Source organism: Phyllobates terribilis, unplaced genomic scaffold (assembly GCF_046119375.1).
Source record: "Phyllobates terribilis strain yellow unplaced genomic scaffold, ASM4611937v1 Scaffold_5__5_contigs__length_657084704, whole genome shotgun sequence".
NCBI classification, from domain to species: Eukaryota; Metazoa; Chordata; class Amphibia; order Anura; family Dendrobatidae; genus Phyllobates; species Phyllobates terribilis.
The window spans coordinates 69190993-69209851 of NW_027362765.1; the positions used below are offsets into that span (position 1 = coordinate 69190993).

Sequence of the window (18859 nt, forward strand, 5' to 3'; positions counted from 1 at the left end):
AAAAGCAGGATAATAGAGATTTTTTACCGTGGAACAGCAAAAGGACACTTCTGTCTCTCTGGCCTACACCAGACTATTTTCAACAGATATATTTGTGTCTGAAAAATCAGGGAGACACTATTATTATTTTTATACAGCAAAAAATGCCAAAAACAGGATAATAGAGATGTTTTACCGTGGAACATCAAAACCACAGTAATAATTTACTGGTGTATACCAGGCTTTTTAAAATATATATATATTTGCGGCTGAACAGTGAGCGACACACTCAAACTGTTTTTTTTAGATACAAATGGCCCAAAAGTGGATAATGCAGAGGTTTGTACCGTGGAACTGCAAAACCACACTTGTATTTCTCGAGCCTACACCAGACTATTTTCAACAGATATATTTGTGTCTGAAAAATCAGGGAGACACTATTTTTTTTTTTTAACAGCAAAAAATGCAAAAAGCAGGATAATAGAGATTTTTTACCTTGGAACAGCAAAAGCACACTTCTGTCTCTCTGGCCTACACCAGACTATTTTCAATAGATATATTTGTGTCTGAAAAATCAGGGAGACACTATTATTATTTTTATACAGCAAAAAATGCCAAAAACAGGATAATAGAGATGTTTTACCGTGGAACATCAAAACCACAGTAATAATTTACTGGTGTATACCAGGCTTTTTAAAATATATATATATTTGCGGCTGAACAGTGAGCGACACACTCAAACTGTTTTTTTTAGATACAAATGGCCCAAAAGTGGATAATACAGAGGTTTGTACCGTGGAACTGCAAAACCACACTTGTATTTCTCAGGCCTACACCAGACTATTTTCAACAGATATATTTGTGTCTGAAAAATCAGGGAGACACAATTTTTTTTTTTTACAGCAAAAAATGCCAAAAACAGGATAATAGAGATGTTTTACCGTGGAACATCAAAACCACAGTAATAATTTACTGGTGTATACCAGGCTTCTTAAAATATATATATATTTGCGGCTGAACAGTGAGCGACACACTCAAACTGTTTTTTTTAGATACAAATGGCTCATAGAACTGCAAAACCACACTTCTATTTCTCTGGCCTACACCAGACTATTTTCAACAGATATATTTGTGTCTGAAAAGTCAGAGGCACACTTTTTTTTTGGGGGGGGGGGGGGGCACCAAAAGGTTAATAAGATGGGTATTTGTACATTGTGAAGGAGGAAAAAAAAAAGAGGATTTAGATAAAAAAAAAGGATTTTTCCTGGCCCCCGGGACCTGGAGCCAAGTCCAGCAATTTCAGCAACAGGAGCAGCACACAGGACTGTAATGCAGCGTTTGCTGGTATAACCACTGCGTCTCCTATACAGCCTGCCTGCCTGATATACCTGGGATGGATATTAGTCCTGAGAAGGACTGTTTGTTTGATCTGGCAGCCTTTACAGACCCTACACTAACTATTTTGCAGGATATATCTCTCCCTAAATCAGCAGCGCTGTCCCTACACTGTCTGATCCGGAGCGACTGTGTCCAAGATGGCGGCGCCCGGTTTTAAATACTCGAGGTGACGCTGTGCGGCCAGCCAATTACTGTAATGCCCACAAACAACATGGCTGCGGCATTACAGTGACTGGCTGGCAATCCCTGCATGTTCATTGGCTCTGTAAAGAGCGCCAAACATGCAGGGTGGAGACCCGAGCTCCCGCCCGAGTAACCCGGAAATGCTCGGTGCTCGCCGAACATCCCCGAGTAGCGTGATGCTCGGGCGAGTACCGAGCAGTGTCGAGCATGTTCGCTCAACACTAGTAAGTGGTTATACCAGCAAACGCTGCATTACAGTCCTGTGTGCTGCTCCTGTTGCTGAAATTGCTGGACTTAGCTCCAGGTCCCGGGGGCCAGGAAAAATCCTTTTTTTTATCTAAATCCTCTTTTTTTTTCCCTCCTTCACAATGTACAAATACCCATCTTATTAACCTTTTGGTGCCCCCCCCCCTCCCAAAAAAAAAGTGTGCCTCTGATTTTTCAGACAAAAAAATATATCTTTTGAAAATAGTCTGGTGTAGGCCAGAGAAATAGAAGTGTGGTTTTGCAGTTCTATGGGCCATTTGTATCTAAAAAAAACAGTTTGAGTGTGTCGCTCACTGTTCAGCCGCAAATATATATATATTTTAAAAAGCCTGGTATACACCAGTAAATTATTACTGTGGTTTTGATGTTCCACGGTAAAACATCTCTATTATCCTGTTTTTGGCATTTTTTGCTGTATAAAAATAATAATAGTGTCTCCCTGATTTTTCAGACACAAAGACACAAAAATATCTGTTGAAAATAGTCTGGTGTAGGCCCGAGAAATACAAGTGTGGTTTTGCAGTTCCACGGTACAAACCTCTGTATTATCCACTTTTGGGCCATTTGTATCTAAAAAAAACAGTTTGAGTGTGTCGCTCACTGTTCAGCCGCAAATATATATATATTTTAAAAAGCCTGGTATACACCAGTAAATTATTACTGTGGTTTTGATGTTCCACGGTAAAACATCTCTATTATCCTGTTTTTGGCATTTTTTGCTGTATAAAAATAATAATAGTGTCTCCCTGATTTTTCAGACACAAAGACACAAAAATATCTGTTGAAAATAGTCTGGTGTAGGCCCGAGAAATACAAGTGTGGTTTTGCAGTTCCACGGTACAAACCTCTGTATTATCCACTTTTGGGCCATTTGTATCTAAAAAAAACAGTTTGAGTGTGTCGCTCACTGTTCAGCCGCAAATATATATATATTTTAAAAAGCCTGGTATACACCAGTAAATTATTACTGTGGTTTTGATGTTCCACGGTAAAACATCTCTATTATCCTGTTTTTGGCATTTTTTGCTGTATAAAAATAATAATAGTGTCTCCCTGATTTTTCAGACACAAAGACACAAAAATATCTGTTGAAAATAGTCTGGTGTAGGCCCGAGAAATACAAGTGTGGTTTTGCAGTTCCACGGTACAAACCTCTGTATTATCCACTTTTGGGCCATTTGTATCTAAAAAAAACAGTTTGAGTGTGTCGCTCACTGTTCAGCCGCAAATATATACATATTTTAAAAAGCCTGGTATACACCAGTAAATTATTACTGTGGTTTTGATGTTCCACGGTAAAACATCTCTATTATCCTGTTTTTGGCATTTTTTGCTGTATAAAAATAATAATAGTGTCTCCCTGATTTTTCAGACACAAATATATCTGTTGAAAATAGTCTGGTGTAGGCCAGAGAGACAGAAGTGTGCTTTTGCTGTTCCACGGTAAAAAATCTCTATTATCCTGCTTTTTGCATTTTTTGCTGTAAAAAAAAAAAAAATAGTGTCTCCCTGATTTTTCAGACACAAATATATCTGTTGAAAATAGTCTGGTGTAGGCCCGAGAAATACAAGTGTGGTTTTGCAGTTCCACGGTACAAACCTCTGTATTATCCACTTTTGGGCCATTTGTATCTTAAAAAAACAGTTTGAATGTGTCGCTCACTGTTCAGCCGCAAATATATATATATTTTAAAAAGCCTGGTATACACCAGTAAATTATAACTGTGGTTTTGCTGTTCCACGGTAAAAAATCTCTATTATTCAGGTTTTGGTAGTTTTTTCCGTAAAGAAAAACAGTAGTGTCTCCTGACTGTTGTGACACAAAAATATATCTGTTGAAAATAGTCTTGTGTAGGCCCGACATCCCAGTGTGGTTTCGCAGTTCCACGGGTCAAATCGCTGTACTATCCAGTTTTGGGCCTTTGGTATCTAAAAAAAAAGCAGTTTGAGTGTGTCGCTCACTGTTCAGCCGCAAATATCTCTATTTAAAAAAGTGTGGTATACCCCAGTAAACAATAACTGTGGTTTTCCTCTTCCACGGTTCTAATCTACTCTTTCTTACCCTTTTTCCATTGATAGTGCAAGTGTAAGCTATTTTACTTCATTTACAATGGGCAAGGCGCGTGGCAAGGGACGTGGAAGTGGACGTTCTGGTGATGGTTCGTGCAGAGGACGGGACCGTGGCCAAGGTGAAAATGTGCCACAACCAACAGCCACATCTTCTCGCTCCCACTTCTTGACCGAATTACTAGGGAAGCACAGAACAACACCAGTATTGAGAACTGATCAGTGTGAACAGGTTATTAATTGGATAGCAGACAATACTTCCAGTTACCTGGGCACCACCACCTCCGGTCTGTCTTCCACACGGTCAACTCTTAGTGGCCGTGAGTCTCGACCGCATACTCCTCCTCACCCTGATGCTCCTTCCTCCCACCATGCCGAGTGTCGTCAGACAGCAAGTGATCCCACACTTGGACACTCTGAAGAGCTGTTCACTGGTCCATTTCCATATTTGGGCCCCTCGCCTGATACGCTTGAAGTGGTGGAAGAGGAGATCCCATGTTGCGATGCCCAAATATTTGAACAGCCACGGCCACAGGAAGTCGACGTTGGCAATCTGTCACAAGAGGTGGACGATGACAAGATACAATTGCCAGGAAGTGAGGAGGAGGATCGTGGTGCGCAAGTGGAAGAGGAGGAGGTGGTGGATGATCTAGTAACTGACCCAACGTGGAAGGAGGACATGCAGAGTGAGGCCAGCAGCACACAGGGGGAGGGAGGCAGAGTACCCCAACAGGCAGGAAGAAGCAGTGTGGTGGCCGCAGACAGAAGGCAGGCAACCGTTCCCCCTAACACCAACACGAGGGACGTTGCCAGTACAAGCGGTAGGTCTTCCAGAGTCTGGAATTTTTTTAAAGACTCTGCTGATAACCCCAAAAAGGCCATATGTTCCACCTGCCATGCCAGCATCAGCAGGGGTGACAAAACTACCAGCCTGACCACCACCAGCATGATCAGGCACATGGCAGCAAAGCACCCGACTTTGTGGGGCGAAACCCAGGGTCCACGACCAGTGTCAGCGGGTGTCACCACTGCTTCTTCCACTGTTGTGCGTGCAATAGAACCCCCTGTTGTGTGTGCAAGGCAATCCCCTGTCCATACTGCATGTAAAGATGCCCCCTCCTCTCAGTCTTCACTTGTTATGGCAGTTTCTCAAGAAACAGCATCAACGTCCACGTCCCACCGCAGCGTTCAATTGTCCATATCCCAGACCTTTGAACGAAAGCGGAAATTAGCAGCTAACGCCCCACAGGCCACAGTCCTAAATTCGCACATTTCACGACTGCTTGCATTGGAAATGCTGCCTTTTAGGCTGGTGGAGACGGAATCCTTCCGCAATCTTATGGCGGTGGCCGTCCCTCGGTACTCGGTCCCCAGCCGACAGTATTTTGCCCGGTGTGCAATCCCCGCACTACACAAGCACGTGTCCCAAAGCATCTGCCGTGCCCTCAACAACGCAGTTACTGGGAGAGTACACCTGACAATGGACACGTGGACAAGTGCTTGTGGCCAGGGATGGTACATCTCTCTGACGGCACACTGGGTAAACATAGTGGAAGCCGGGACCCAGTCGGACCTTGGGACGGAACACATCCTCCCCACACCGAGGATTGCGGGCCCTATGTCAGTCAGAGTTGCCCCCACAGTGTACAGCTCCTGCGCATCCTCCTCCTCCTCCTCCTCCTCATGTTCAGCCTCCATCTCAGATATCACCCCATCAGTTACAAGCTGGAAACATTGCAGTACTGCCTCCGCCAAGCGGCAACAGGCTGTGCTGAAACTCATAAGCTTAGGTGATAAACCTCACACTGCTTGTGAGTTGTGGACAGCTGTGAAAGAGCAGGCAGATCTGTGGCTGAGACCGCTGAACATACATCTCTGCATGGTCGTGTGTGACAATGGCCGTAACCTGGTGGCGGCTCTGAGGCGAGGTGAGATCACACACGTACCATGCCTGGCTCATGTGCTTAACCTCGTGGTTCAGCGGTTTATTAAATCGTACCCCGAGTTGCCAGATCTGCTCGTGAAAGTACGCCGCCTGTCAGCTCATTTTCGCAAGTCGGCTACAGCTTCCGCCGCCCTTGCTGTGTTGCAGCAGCGTTTGCAGCTTCCGGCACACCGACTGGTGTGTGATGTCCCCACACGTTGGAACTCTACCCTCCACATGTTGCAAAGGATTTGTGAGCAGAAGAGAGCAGTTGTGGAGTACCAGCTGCAACAAGGCCGTCGATATTCAGGTCAGACTCCACACATAAGACCTCAGGAGTGGACCTGGATGTCTGACATATGTACCATCCTGACAAACTTTGAGGAGGCCACCAAGATGGTGAGTGGCGATGATGCCATCATTAGTGTCAGCATCCCACTAGCCTGTCTTTTGCAACGCTCTCTGCAGAGAATTAAAGAGGAGGCATTGCAGCCAGAGTATGATGAGATGGATCAAGAAGCCGTAGCGGGCGATTACACACAGCCCAGCCTCATCTCATCCCAACGTGCATTGGGGGACAATGCGGGAGAGGAGGAGGAGGAGGAGGAAGAACAGGAGCTGCTATCATGCGTTGTAGACGGTAGTACCTGTACAAGTGTCATACCGTCGGTTCAGCATGGGTGGCCTGAGGACAGGGGGGAGGAGGAAGAGGAGGAGGAGAGCATGGTCAGTCGTAATCTTGGTGAGGACACGGAAATCTTGCCCGTTACCAGTCTGGCACGCATGGCTGACTTTATGTTACGCTGCTTTAACCGTGACCCTCGCGTTGTCAAAATGTTGGGTGACAGACATTACTGGTTGGTGACACTTGTAGACCCCCGCTACAAGGAGAACTTTCACTCTCTTATTCCTGAGGTGGAGAGGTCTACAAAAATGGGGCAATACCAGAAGGCCCTTGCTGCAGAACTCTTAAAAAAATTCCCATCTGAACACGCTAGCGGCAGAGGTCACAGTTCGTTGCCCAACCAAGGCGTACAGGCGAGAGAGATGCAACTCCAATCCAGCAGAGGCAGGGGAACACTGTCAACGTTCTGGGACAGTTTTCTGACACCCGCCCAGCTTACAGGCCCTGAGGCGCGGGGTACTCTCACAAGGAGTGGAAAGTTTCAAAAGATGGTGAGGGAGTACCTTGCCGATCGTACCAGCGTCCTCCGTGATTCCTCTGTGCCTTTTAATTATTGGGTATCCAAGCTGGACACTTGGAATGAACTCCCTCTGTACGCCTTGGAGGTCCTGGCCTGCCCTGCCTCTAGCGTGTTATCGGAGCGTGTTTTTAGTGCCGCTGGGGGAATTATAACTGATAAGCGCACTCGCCTGTCAACTGACAATGCTGACAAGCTGACCCTTATCAAAATGAACAAGGGCTGGATTGGGCCAGACTTCTCATCACCACCAAATGACAGCAGAGTAACATAAAGTCAAATCCGCTGTGTTATTTCGGGAGGTGTATTCACATGCACCGCTTCACACCCACACATGGGTATACGCTTCCTCGTTTCGGCTGTTTAATCTTCTTCTCCTTATCCTCAGCCTCCACCACCACTATACCACCAGGGTGCCAGCATTGCAAGTTCCTCCATCCTAATTTTTGGCAGCTTTTGCTGGGAAAGCATAAGCAAATACTATGGGACACCCACTCCCCAATAATGGGACTTATGTTTGTAATATGCTGTACTGCATGGCTCTTGTAAGGGGCATTGCAAGTTGCTCTGTCCTAATTTTTGGCAGCTTTTGCTGGGAAAGCATAAGCAAATACTATGGGAGACCCACTCCCCAATAATGGGACTTATGTTTGTAATATGCTGTACTGCATGGCTCTTGTAAGGGGCATTGCAAGTTGCTCCGTCCTAATTTTTGGCAGCTTTTGCTTGCAAGGCATAAGCAAATACTATGGGAGACCCACTCCCCAATAATGGGACTTATGTTTGTAATATGCTGTACTGCATGGCTCTTCTAAGGGGCATTGCAAGTTGCTCCGTCCTAATTTTTGGCAGCTTTTGCTTGCAAGGCATAAGCAAATACTATGGGACACCCACTCCCCAATAATGGGACTTATGTTTGTAATATGCTGTACTACATGTGATGCGCCCCCTGGGCCGTGTGTACACGTGTGTGGGATACCCGGTGCCGGGTCTCTGGGGTCTGTAGTCTCCGTGGCGGTGACCCGGTCCCGTGGCTCAGGCTGGTCAAACCAGTGGCAGTCTTTCTTAGGTTTTGAGGTTACTTGTCCGACTGCGCCACCCGTGGATTGCGGTCTGGGAGTACCACCGCTGCGAGGCAGAGCGCTGAGGCTGGTGTTGTGTGCGCAGCGTAAAATGAGATAACTCCCCTCGGGAGGAGTATAGCCTCAGGGCAGTGAGTGTGGATGATGGGGGTGATGGTGCACGAGCGCAGCAGGAACGACTCAGAGTCTTTGCAGTGCAGTTCAGGGTCTTTACTGATGATTATAAGGTAGACCCTCCCGGGAGTACTGGCTAGCATAAGAGGCCTGGTCAGTCTGTGAGCAAGCAGGAGTTCCCCTGGCCAGGTGGAGTTGTAGGCCTCCCCGTCTGTCTGCACTCTTCCTGGCTACCTTGCTGTAAGCGGCTAGATGTAGCCCACGTCCCTGAGTATACCGTGTAGTGCTCACCCGTATGGCTGGTGACTTGGGGCCTTCTGTTAGCCTCCGCTCCACGACGGCGGTGCTGGTTCCTTGCTTGTGACTGAGCCTCCGGGCTTCTATGGCCAGAGGACCTGAAATCCCCTGCCGGCTGGTTTCTGCTGCTGGATATATAAGTCCTCACAGCTTCGGACTCCTGTGTCCGGTTCCTATTGTCTTCTGCCAGGGCAAGCTCTGCTTTGCTTCCAGCCCCTGGTCTTTAGCTCCTAGCTCCTACAGAGCTCCTTGCTGTTACTTTCCCTTGCTCTCACTCTGACTCTGACTGTTCTCTGACTCACTCACCTCCGCCCCAGATCCAGTTTATAAGGGCAGAATTCTCCCCTCCCAGGACTGGGGCAGGAGGATGTTGCATGTTTAAGGGATCCTGACCAGGAAACCTCCCACTTGCTCTCCGACGTAATATCTCTATTACTGTGCTAACCAGACCCCTGGGGTGCCACACATGGCTCTTGTAAGGGGCATTGCAGTTCCTCATAATTTTTGGAAAGCCTTCCATTCACTGCTTAGGCCAACAGTGCACGGGAGACCCACTTGCTATAAATCGAAAAAAAGGTTTAGTTAACGCCCTCTGACCTCCATGTCATTTCCAAGGGGCATTGGAGTGCCTCGAAATTTTTGGTAGGCATTGCATTCACTGTATGCCTTATAACTGTGTAGCTGAACCGCTCCTTTTGGTACAGAAACATATCCTACATGACATGTGTGGTTGGCTGGCCTGATATTGATGTGAATGGTCCCTGTTCCTCCTGCTCTTTCTCCTTTGCCACCACCTCATCCATCATTCATCACCTGAAGCTTTGTTTTAACGGGAGTCATAGAACTGGGATAGTAGCAGGAAAACATCCAGCAATCCTCGAAGGAGGTAGAATATGCGCCAAAACGCTGACCACCTCAGGCCTAGCTGCTACTACATACATGCGCTTGCATTCCAAGGAACAGAAAGCTAAGGAGGTGGATGGCCTCATGATCATGAATAATTTACTCGTTGTGTAGGAGGCCGACCACTGCTGCTTTCTACCTTCTGAACTTTGTGTTGAAGCCTGATTGACCCAGGACCCGCAATCCTCTATGTCTGGAGGACGTGTTGCATCCCAGTGTCCAACTGTGTCCCGACTTCCACAATATTAACCCAGTGTGAAGGCGTCAGTGAGATGGACCATTCCTGGCCACATTCACTTGTCCACGTGTTTGTGGTTAGGCTGTCCTTTCCACTAAATGCACTGGGGAGGGCACAGGTAATGTTTTGGTATGCGTGCTTGTGTATAAGGCGCACCGGGACAAATAGGGGCGGCTGGGGACCGTTTATGGACACCCGGCCACCCCCACGCGGCTGGGGACTGTGTGTGGGCACCCGGCCGCGGGGCGGCTGGGGACTGAGTATGAATACCAGGCTACCGACGCAGCCATGACGTGGTGCCCAGATTCCACCTCCACATGCCTAAAAGGCCCAATTTCAAGTGCAAGCAAGCTAGCAGTATGGTATTGCAGCCTGGGGGTGGGTGGGTGGCAGGCTGCATACTTGCGCTTGTATTGCAAGTTATGGGGGAGGTACAATTGAACACTGCCCTGGGACAAGGACTTGCACGGGGATAGTTGCAAGTCTGCATCTTCTGATGCGGCAAGGATCACTTCTGATGGGCACACTTTTAGGCAGTGACCTGGGTGTCAGAGATGCTTCCAGGGGTCTTCCCCATGCTGTTCCCATGTCTTTTTAGCACTGTATGCATGTGTCACACAGCACATGGCCAGATAAGGTTGTAAAATGTTAAAATGACATTTCCCGGTGAATGCATTTGTCACGGTTGAAAGCAATACAAACGTGCAAACACGCATAAAAAATGCTACTTGTGAACATAGCCCAAGGTGTGGAGGAGTATTTTTGTTTTTGGTTATTTATTTTACCTTATACACAAGTCTTTACCCTGGAAAGGATGTTCCTTAACCCCTTTCCGACCTGGTCAGTAATAGTACGCACCAGGTCGGGAAGGCCAGTTCAGCGGGGGCTCCGGCGGTGAGCCCGCACTGAAGCGAGCACATGTCAGCTGATTATTGGAATCGCAATCCACCCGCGCCTGTTAACATGTTAAATCTCTGACAGTGGCATTTAACTCGCGCTTCCGGGAGTCCTAAGCCCCGCCCATCAGTGACCCCGTCACGTGATCGCGGGTCACCAATGGGTGGGCATGACAACTCAGGGTCTGCAGCAGACGCCTGTGGTTGTCATGTCTCAATTGCTATGAGCGCCACCTAGTGGTCAGCGCTCATAGCAAGTGAGCATTTCTCCTGCATACAAGCGATCTGCTCATCGCTTGTATGCAGTAGAAGCATTCAGACAACTGCTGCTTCTAGTCTCCTCTGGAGACTATAGAAGCAAGCAGAAAGTGTAAAAAAAAAGTTTTTAAAAAAATAAAAAATATATAAAAGTTTAAGTCACCCCCCTTTCGCCCCATTCAAAATAAAATATATATATATATATAAAAAAAAAAAACACATACACATATTTGGTATCGCCGCGTTCAGAATTGCCCGATCTATCAATATAAAAGAAGAATTAATACAATCAGTAAACGGCGTAACGAGAAAAAAAATTTAAACGCCAGAATTAAGTTTTTTTGGTCGCTACAACTTTGCAATAAAATGCAATAACGGGCGATCAAAACATCGGATCTACCCCAAAATGGTATCAATAAAAACGTCAGCCCGGCACGCAAAAAATAAGCCCTCACCTGGCCCCAGATCCCGAAAAATGGAGAAGCTAAGGGTCTCGGAAAATGGCGTCATTTTTTTTGTTTTTTTTAGCAAGCTTTGGATTTTTTTTTCACCACTTAAATAAAAAAGAACCTATACATGTTTAGTGTCTATGAACTCGTAACGACCTGGAAAATAATGATGGCAGGTCAGTTTTAGCAATCTGTGAACGTGGTAAATAAAGGACCCAAAAAACAACTGTGGAATTGCATTTTTTTTGCAGTTTCACTGCACTTGGAATTTTTTTCCCATTTTCCAGCACACGATATGGTAAAACCAGTGATGGTGTTTAAAAGTACAACTCGTCCCGCAAAAAATAAGCCCTCACATGGCCATATTGAACGAAAATTAGTTCTGGCTCTGGGAAGAAGGGGAGCAAAAAAGGAAAACACAAAAACAGAAAGACCCATGGTCGTTAAGGGGTTAACATATTTCACAGGAAAGCACTTTCACTTTCGTTTTTGAACGTTGTATTGTGAGCCTGTAAGGGTATGTGCACACGATGCAGAAATGCTCAGGATTTTTTCCTGAGCGTTTCTGCATCTCTCTGGCAGGAAAAAACGCATGCGGATTGTACATGCGGATTGTACATGCGGTTTCCTGCCAGGGACATGCGGAAATGAAGCGGTCTTCACTTTCATTTCCGCATGCGGGATGACAAGCGCTTCCCAAGCGATTTTAGCATCACTTGGAAAGTGCTTGTCAACTTTACACTATATAAATCCATGCAGCCGGCATTGATTTATATAGTGTGTGAATGTCAAAAAATAAAAAATAAATCTATACTTTACCCTCTGATGGCCCCAGGTGTCCTGCTTCGCTCGGTCCCGGCTGCCGGCAGTGAAGACTTTAGGACCTTCCTACGTCAGCGTCACGTGACCCGTCACATGACTCTGACGTCAGCGAAGGTCCTTCTTCATTCAACCCCGAAGTGCCGGGAACCAAGCAGGAGCGCTGCGCGGGCCGTCAGAAGGTGAGAATATATATATTTTTTATTTTATTCTTTTTTTTTTTTTAATGGTACCTGGTACCATCCGCACATTAGACCGCATGAAAAGCGCATCAACATATACAGTGATGCGGATTCCATGCGGTCTAATGCAAGTCAATGGCGGCAAAAGAGCAGCGTTTCCGCAAAATTAATTGACATGCTGCGGATTTTTGACCCCAGCGTTTACGCTGCGGAAAAATCCGCATCATGGGCACAGCACATGCGGATTTCAATTGGGGAACATTGTTGCCCTTCTACCATGCGTTTTTAATGCGTTTCCGCGGCGTTTACGCAACTGCAAAAACGCCGCGGAAACGCATGAAAAACGCATCGTGTCAACTCAGCCTTAAAGTGGCTTAATACCTCTGACCACGTTGTTGACAGCAGTGACCTGGGGGTCAGAAATGCTTCCAGGGGCGATCCCCATGCTGTCCCCATGTCATTTGAGCACTGTCACTATCGTTTTGGGCACTTTTTAGGCTTTCTACAGACTGCCGGGGGAGCCGCCGCAAAAATGTTCGGGTCTCCCATAGACTAACATTGGGCTCGTTGCTCGGGTCGAGCACCCGAGTATCACAGTGAGCTCGGCCCGAGCTTCGAGCACCCGAGCATTTTAGTGCTCGCTCAACACTAGTAAGGACATAACCTGGTGACCTAACACTGTAATCTCAGTCCCTCTTTGTGGTCTATTGTCTTAGTCTGTCAATAATTGACTTGTATTGCAGTTTGCATGGAAATGCTATAAAATATATAAGATAAATAGTAATATTTAATTGTAATGTTACTTAAAAATAATAAAATCTTTTTTATTCTTAGCAGGTGACTGTACCAGGAGCTCTGAGGGATGTCTGATACACTCAGATTTTTCAGCAGATATTCTTGGTATCACATCAGATACTTGTGAAGAACATGTCATTATACCGAATACACCTCAAGATGTTATCAGAAAAAATCTGTCATCTGATCCTTTTCAGCAGGTCCTTGTTTCTGCTTCATCAAGGACAAATATGCAAAACAAAAGTTACAGAAGGGCTGCTGACTATGAAATAGCTGACATAGGGGAGAAACAATTTCCATGTCCAGAATGTGGGAAATGTTTTACAGTGAAACACCACCTCGTTGCACATCACAAAATACACACAAGGAAGAAATAATTTTCATGTTCAGAATGTGGGATACGTTATCGTGATAAATCAACACTTCTAACACATCAGAGAATTTCACAAAGGAGAAAAGCCATTTTCATGTTCAGAATGTGGAAAATGTTTTAGTCGAAAAGCATGTCTTGATGCACATTTGAGAATTCACACAGGAGAGAAGCCATTTTCATGCTCCGAATGTGGAAAATGTTTTACAGCAAAATCAAATCTTGTTACACATCAGAGAGTTCACATAGGGGAGAAGCCATTTTCATGTTCACAATGTGGGAAATATTACAGTTTGAAATCAAGTCTTGATAGACATCAGAAAAAATCACACGGGTGAGAAACCATTTTCATGTTCAGAATGTGGAAAATGTTTTACAGAGAAATCAAAACTTGTTACATATCAGCTCATTTCACATTTGAAAACTCACACGGGATGAGGCATTTTCTGTTTAGAATGTTGGAAACGTTATAGTGAGAAATCTGTACTTGTTAGACATCAGAAAATTCACTTGTTAGACATTAGAGAAGCTATTACATGTTCAGTATGTGGGAAATATTTTAATCTGAAAACAAGTTCAGAGTTTTATTGATTTTGTAACAGCATAATATAATAATAAACAGAAAATCTAAGTCTGAAAGAGGAAGAACAGGAAAAAGCAATATAGAGACTTCATTACATAAAGCTTCAAAGCATATGAATAAAGAGGGATAATCATGGTATAAATATGAAACCGATGTAGTATATGGATAAGCAAGATGCTTAAAGGATGGTAGGTAATGAGAAGAAAAAGAAATATCACGGGGATCCATAGGTATTCATCACTTTTAGAGAGTAAATTGGGTTATAATCAGGGTGTAAGGACGTCAAGTGGCGGTAAAGTATTTGACAATTTGTTGGTCTATGGGAGTGCAAAGAAGGGACAAACTATAAGACACCTTAGGATAGTTTGGTAGAGTGGAAAATAGGGGAAGGTTTCCCAGTGGAACCAGTTAGTTTCAAAATGTGTATTCAAAATTATAACGTATCCTATGAGGACAGTCACCTAGGATAGTAGAAAGGGGTAAGAGCGTATCAAATGGAGCTACTTGCGGAAGAGTCAGGTGGAAACCTAGAGTGATCAGTTATAGGCATCAATGGTTCCTCTGATCAACCAAGCCATCGCTCACACTCTTCAGTGTCTGCCTGATGCTGTATGATGCTGAAATATTATTATGCACCAAAAGGGGCCGAGTCCATGGAAACGAGGATGCCGACACCGAGTAAATATCGTTTGTGATGCGGACCCAAAGTATTTTTTAATGCAATGCAACAAATTGAGGATCCTTGCATGGGCTGATGCTAGATAATATCGACGGGAATCGCAAAAACCGACACCACTAGCATCTTTTGGGCAGGATATACTATTATACTGGATTCTTGACTAGAGGGTGCCGAAGCAAAAAACAATGATCATATGGCCCATTTTATAGAGAGTATGAAAAAACTTTATTCAAAATCTTATTACAGAGAGTCTAGAGTGACAGAACATGTGCCAAAAATACATACATAGCTTTAAAACATACTTAAAAACAAGCAGGTGTCACGCAAGGTTCAGGTGTCTCATCTCTCAAATCACCTTATTCCCTAGTGTCATGTGATGGGGAGAATATGTTAATACATAGGGAGAACATGAACAAACCTATCTATATGCTGTAAATAATCATATCCCATTGTTCGTATCCCTATCCTTCATCATCACACATGATCACCTTTCATCATCATTACCTTAATGGGAGACGTGGAGTCTGCACTGAGCGTGATTCCCCGATGCGCGTTTCGGCGCTAATGCCTTCCTCAAGGGGACTCTGGATTCTTGGATGGCTTGATGACGCCATTCTACAGCACCTACAGACTTACCTTGATAAAGACCACATACGGGCCGAAACGTTGGCTTAATCTGAATGTCTGTAAATACAAGTTAATATATAAACTTTCGTTTTACTTGCCACTTGAAGTGCCGAAGTTAATTCTTCATTTGATGGCCAAACAAAACGACTAAAACAAAGTTTAATTTTAACGCAAAAAGTGGAAGGTATATACACCGGGATGGATTGCAGCAGGTATACAGTAGCAGTCTAGGAAGCACTGTCATCTTAAGAATATTGACTCTGCCAAACTAGGAGAATTCTGTCCGATTCCAAGAGTTAAGATCCAACCGGGAGAAACTCAATTGAAAGTTGATAGAGAATAGCCTCGAGATCGGAGGGAACATCGATGCAGAAATAGTTAATATTGTCACTTAGGGGCCATTTAATGGGACAGTTGGACTTCAGAGTGTTCACTAATTGTTGGGGTAGAAAGAAATTCAGTTCCTCAGATTTGTCATTGTTTATCTTGAAGTGTGACCATTTCTTAAAGTGCTTCAATTCAATCAGAGAGGGGACAGATCTATGTGGATTGGTAATAGAGATCAGGAGATCATCAGCAAATGGTGAACATTTGTATTCTCTACCTGCAATCTTGATTTCATAGAAAAAAAAGACAAAATTTGAGCTTGGTTGAGTTGGTATACATGCAGCACATAAATGCATGTTTCACAATGGCCATGAATCAGAAAAACCTGCAAGAAGCAAAGTGAACATAAACCCTGCTGTAAATAAATAAAAAGCAAGTGCATTTAAATAAAATAGGGTTCTTAGTAACAATGTTTTTGATCAAAAATAGTATCAAAGCTATCCCACCGCGACAAGGTGAACCCGTTCAGGATAGTCCTACACTGTCTAATATTAATAATCTTACCATGAGTCAGAATAGAAAGCGATCAAAAATGTCATGTGCCCAAAAATGCTACCAATAAAAACATCAACTTGTCCCAGAAAAAAAACAAATGACAACTTTCAAAATATGGGAATGAAAAAACTAGTTTTTACAAAATAAAGCATTTTTAGTGTGTGACAGCAGCCAAACATGAAAACCCGATATAAATCTAGTATCACAAAGTCGCACCGACCCGAAGAATAAAGTCATCTAATCACTTATACTGCACGAGGAACGGTGTAAAAAATAAATAAAACCAATTCTTCACCTGCTGTTGATTTTTTCATTGTGCGTCCCAAAGATTGCAGTAAGGCTTGGGTCACATTTGTCCTGCCCTCTACGCTGAGCGCTTACACCGGGGTTTCCGTGTACATCTTTGAAATACGTGATTCAAATGGAACCCGTGGTGGAAGATTCCCTATAATGAGGCAGAGGCACAGTGAACTCTGTCTGTCCTTTGATCCGGCTGTGTTAGACTTTTTGCCATGCATAAAAGTGCAGTTAGCCACAGTTTTGGGCTCCTCTGAAAAAAAGGACAATGGTGAACAGAGACCAGACGGAGTCCAGAGGAAATCTTTTGCACATAATTCGGCTGTTCAAACGCTTGGGGGGCTTTGTATATGGAGTCCGCAAACTGTGCTATGAAAATCTGCACTCTAGGAGGCAAATAGCACTCCATGCCTCCCGAGTCTCGCCGTATGGCTAAGCAGTACTGTACTGTATGGGGTATTTCCACTCTGTGCAGAAATTTTATGACACATTTTAGTGCTATTTTTACCCATTTCCCAGTGAGAAAATGTAAAATCTGGAAAAAATGTAGGGCTAAAACATTTTTGTGGATTCAAGGTGCTCACCACTAGTGATGAGCGAATATGTCTGAAATCCGATCTCAAAAGTTAAATACTGCACGAATGTGCCACATTCGGATTCGTGATCAGAAAGGCGAGCATTTTTACTTAAATTTGGGGAAATTGGCACTGTTCGCCGATTAAGTGCGGGAATGTGATTGCGGGCCAACTACAGCATTTTTAACAGTTTGGCTAGCATAGTGCTTGTGTATGATGAGCAGGGGATGTGCTAGCTGAGTGGAGGGGCTGGGGAGAGCTCAGAAGAGGTCTGCCGTGGCACGCTTGTAATCCTTTTTTTTTTCCTGTAACTTTAAGTGAGCAAAGCGCGACTAGCCAATCAGAGCGCAGGAAGCATCCACACTGTCCAGACACAAGGGCTTCTGCCATTTGCTGCTGAAATCACATGTCTTCTCTATATAAATAGCAGCCATGTTCCTTCAGCACCATTTTATGAATGTCACTGCCGGTGATAGACACTGCTGCTGAGTGTGCTCCTGTTTAATGAGAGATATTAGCTAGATAGATGGGCACTTTTTTTCGAAGTCAGATAGTGTAGATAAGTCATCTGCTGAGTACCTGTGAAATTGACCTTGCACATTTTTTTTTCTTGTGCGATTACTGAGATTCAGACAGAAACAGCAGGGCTCATGGCATAGAACTGTGTTGTGCACTGCCTGTATTGTGCTGTATGCATGAGTATGCCTTCCATCTATTTTTTCACTTGCTAATGTGATAAAGCAAGCAAGCCCTTGTAGGCCATCTTTTGATTTTGTGGGGTTGAAATTCAGCTGTATGCAGACTCTGCAGAGATTCTCAGTGCAGAGCACAAAAAACTTTTTTTTTCATTTGCTAATGTGATAGTGCAAGCTATAGTATCACACTTTGTCATTTTTTGGTGGGTGAAATTCAGCTGTATGTATAGTAAAAAATAAAATATTTTTTCTGTTGCTAGGCAGAGTCAACAAAAGATATTTTTGTCGCAAACGTGATACACTCTGCTATAAGCCACCTACTATATTAGTGAAGTTGAACTTCAGCTATTTTCAGAGTAAAACAATAGATTTTTTATGTTGCTAGCCAGAGTACAAAAAAATTTTTTTTCTTGCAAACGTGTTACCTTCTGCTAAAGCCACCTAGTCCTTTAGTGGCAGTGAAATTCAGCTGTATGCAGAGCTTATGCAGAATTTAAAAAAATCAATTTTTTGCTGTTCCTAACGTGATACAGCAGGCTAGATCTGAGTTTGAAATATCTTGGAGCATATACTGTATTCTATGTTATACAGGCCTCATCCATAGTGAAAAAAAAAACTTTCTTCTGTTCCTAACGTGATACAGTAGGGGACATCTTGGTTTGAAATTGTTCGTAGCATATCTCCTATGTTCTACAGGCCTCATCCACAGTAAAAAAAAATACTTTCTTTGATTCCTAATGGCATACAGCAGGGGACATCTCAGTTTGAAATAGTTTGGAGAGTATCTCGTATGTACTACAGTCCTCATCCACAGTAAAAAAAATACTTTGTTCGGTTCCTAACGTTATACAGCAGCGGACATCTCAGTTTTATATAGTTTGGAGAATATCTCGTATGTTATTGTTAAATATTGATTATAGTTATTCATTTTTCTGTAGTGCATGAATTGCATTAGCCTTGTGCTAGGTTTTTTAGCTGACATTACAATGTGCTATTCTTATACAAAAAACTGCAAAAAATCCCTGGTATACAGTGGGTACAAAAAGTATTCAGAACACTTTAAATTTTTCACTCTTTGTTTCATTGCAGCCATTTGGT

General features: G+C 44.0%; 2 protein-coding genes across 7 annotated transcripts in view; both read left to right on the forward strand.

Annotated features, from left to right (window-relative positions):
* LOC141270765 (oocyte zinc finger protein XlCOF8.4) overlaps positions 1-16075 on the forward strand; it is a 34742-nt gene extending 18667 nt beyond the window's left edge. The window contains exon 5 of the mRNA XM_073680878.1: positions 13093-16075. Coding sequence (XP_073536979.1) covers positions 13093-13430 — 338 coding nt within the window. The 3' untranslated portion in view covers positions 13431-16075. The remainder of the gene's footprint in view (positions 1-13092) is intronic.
* Positions 1-18859, forward strand: part of LOC141270715 (uncharacterized) — a 669979-nt gene that overhangs the window by 172277 nt on the left and 478843 nt on the right. The gene's annotated exons all lie outside the window — the stretch shown is intronic.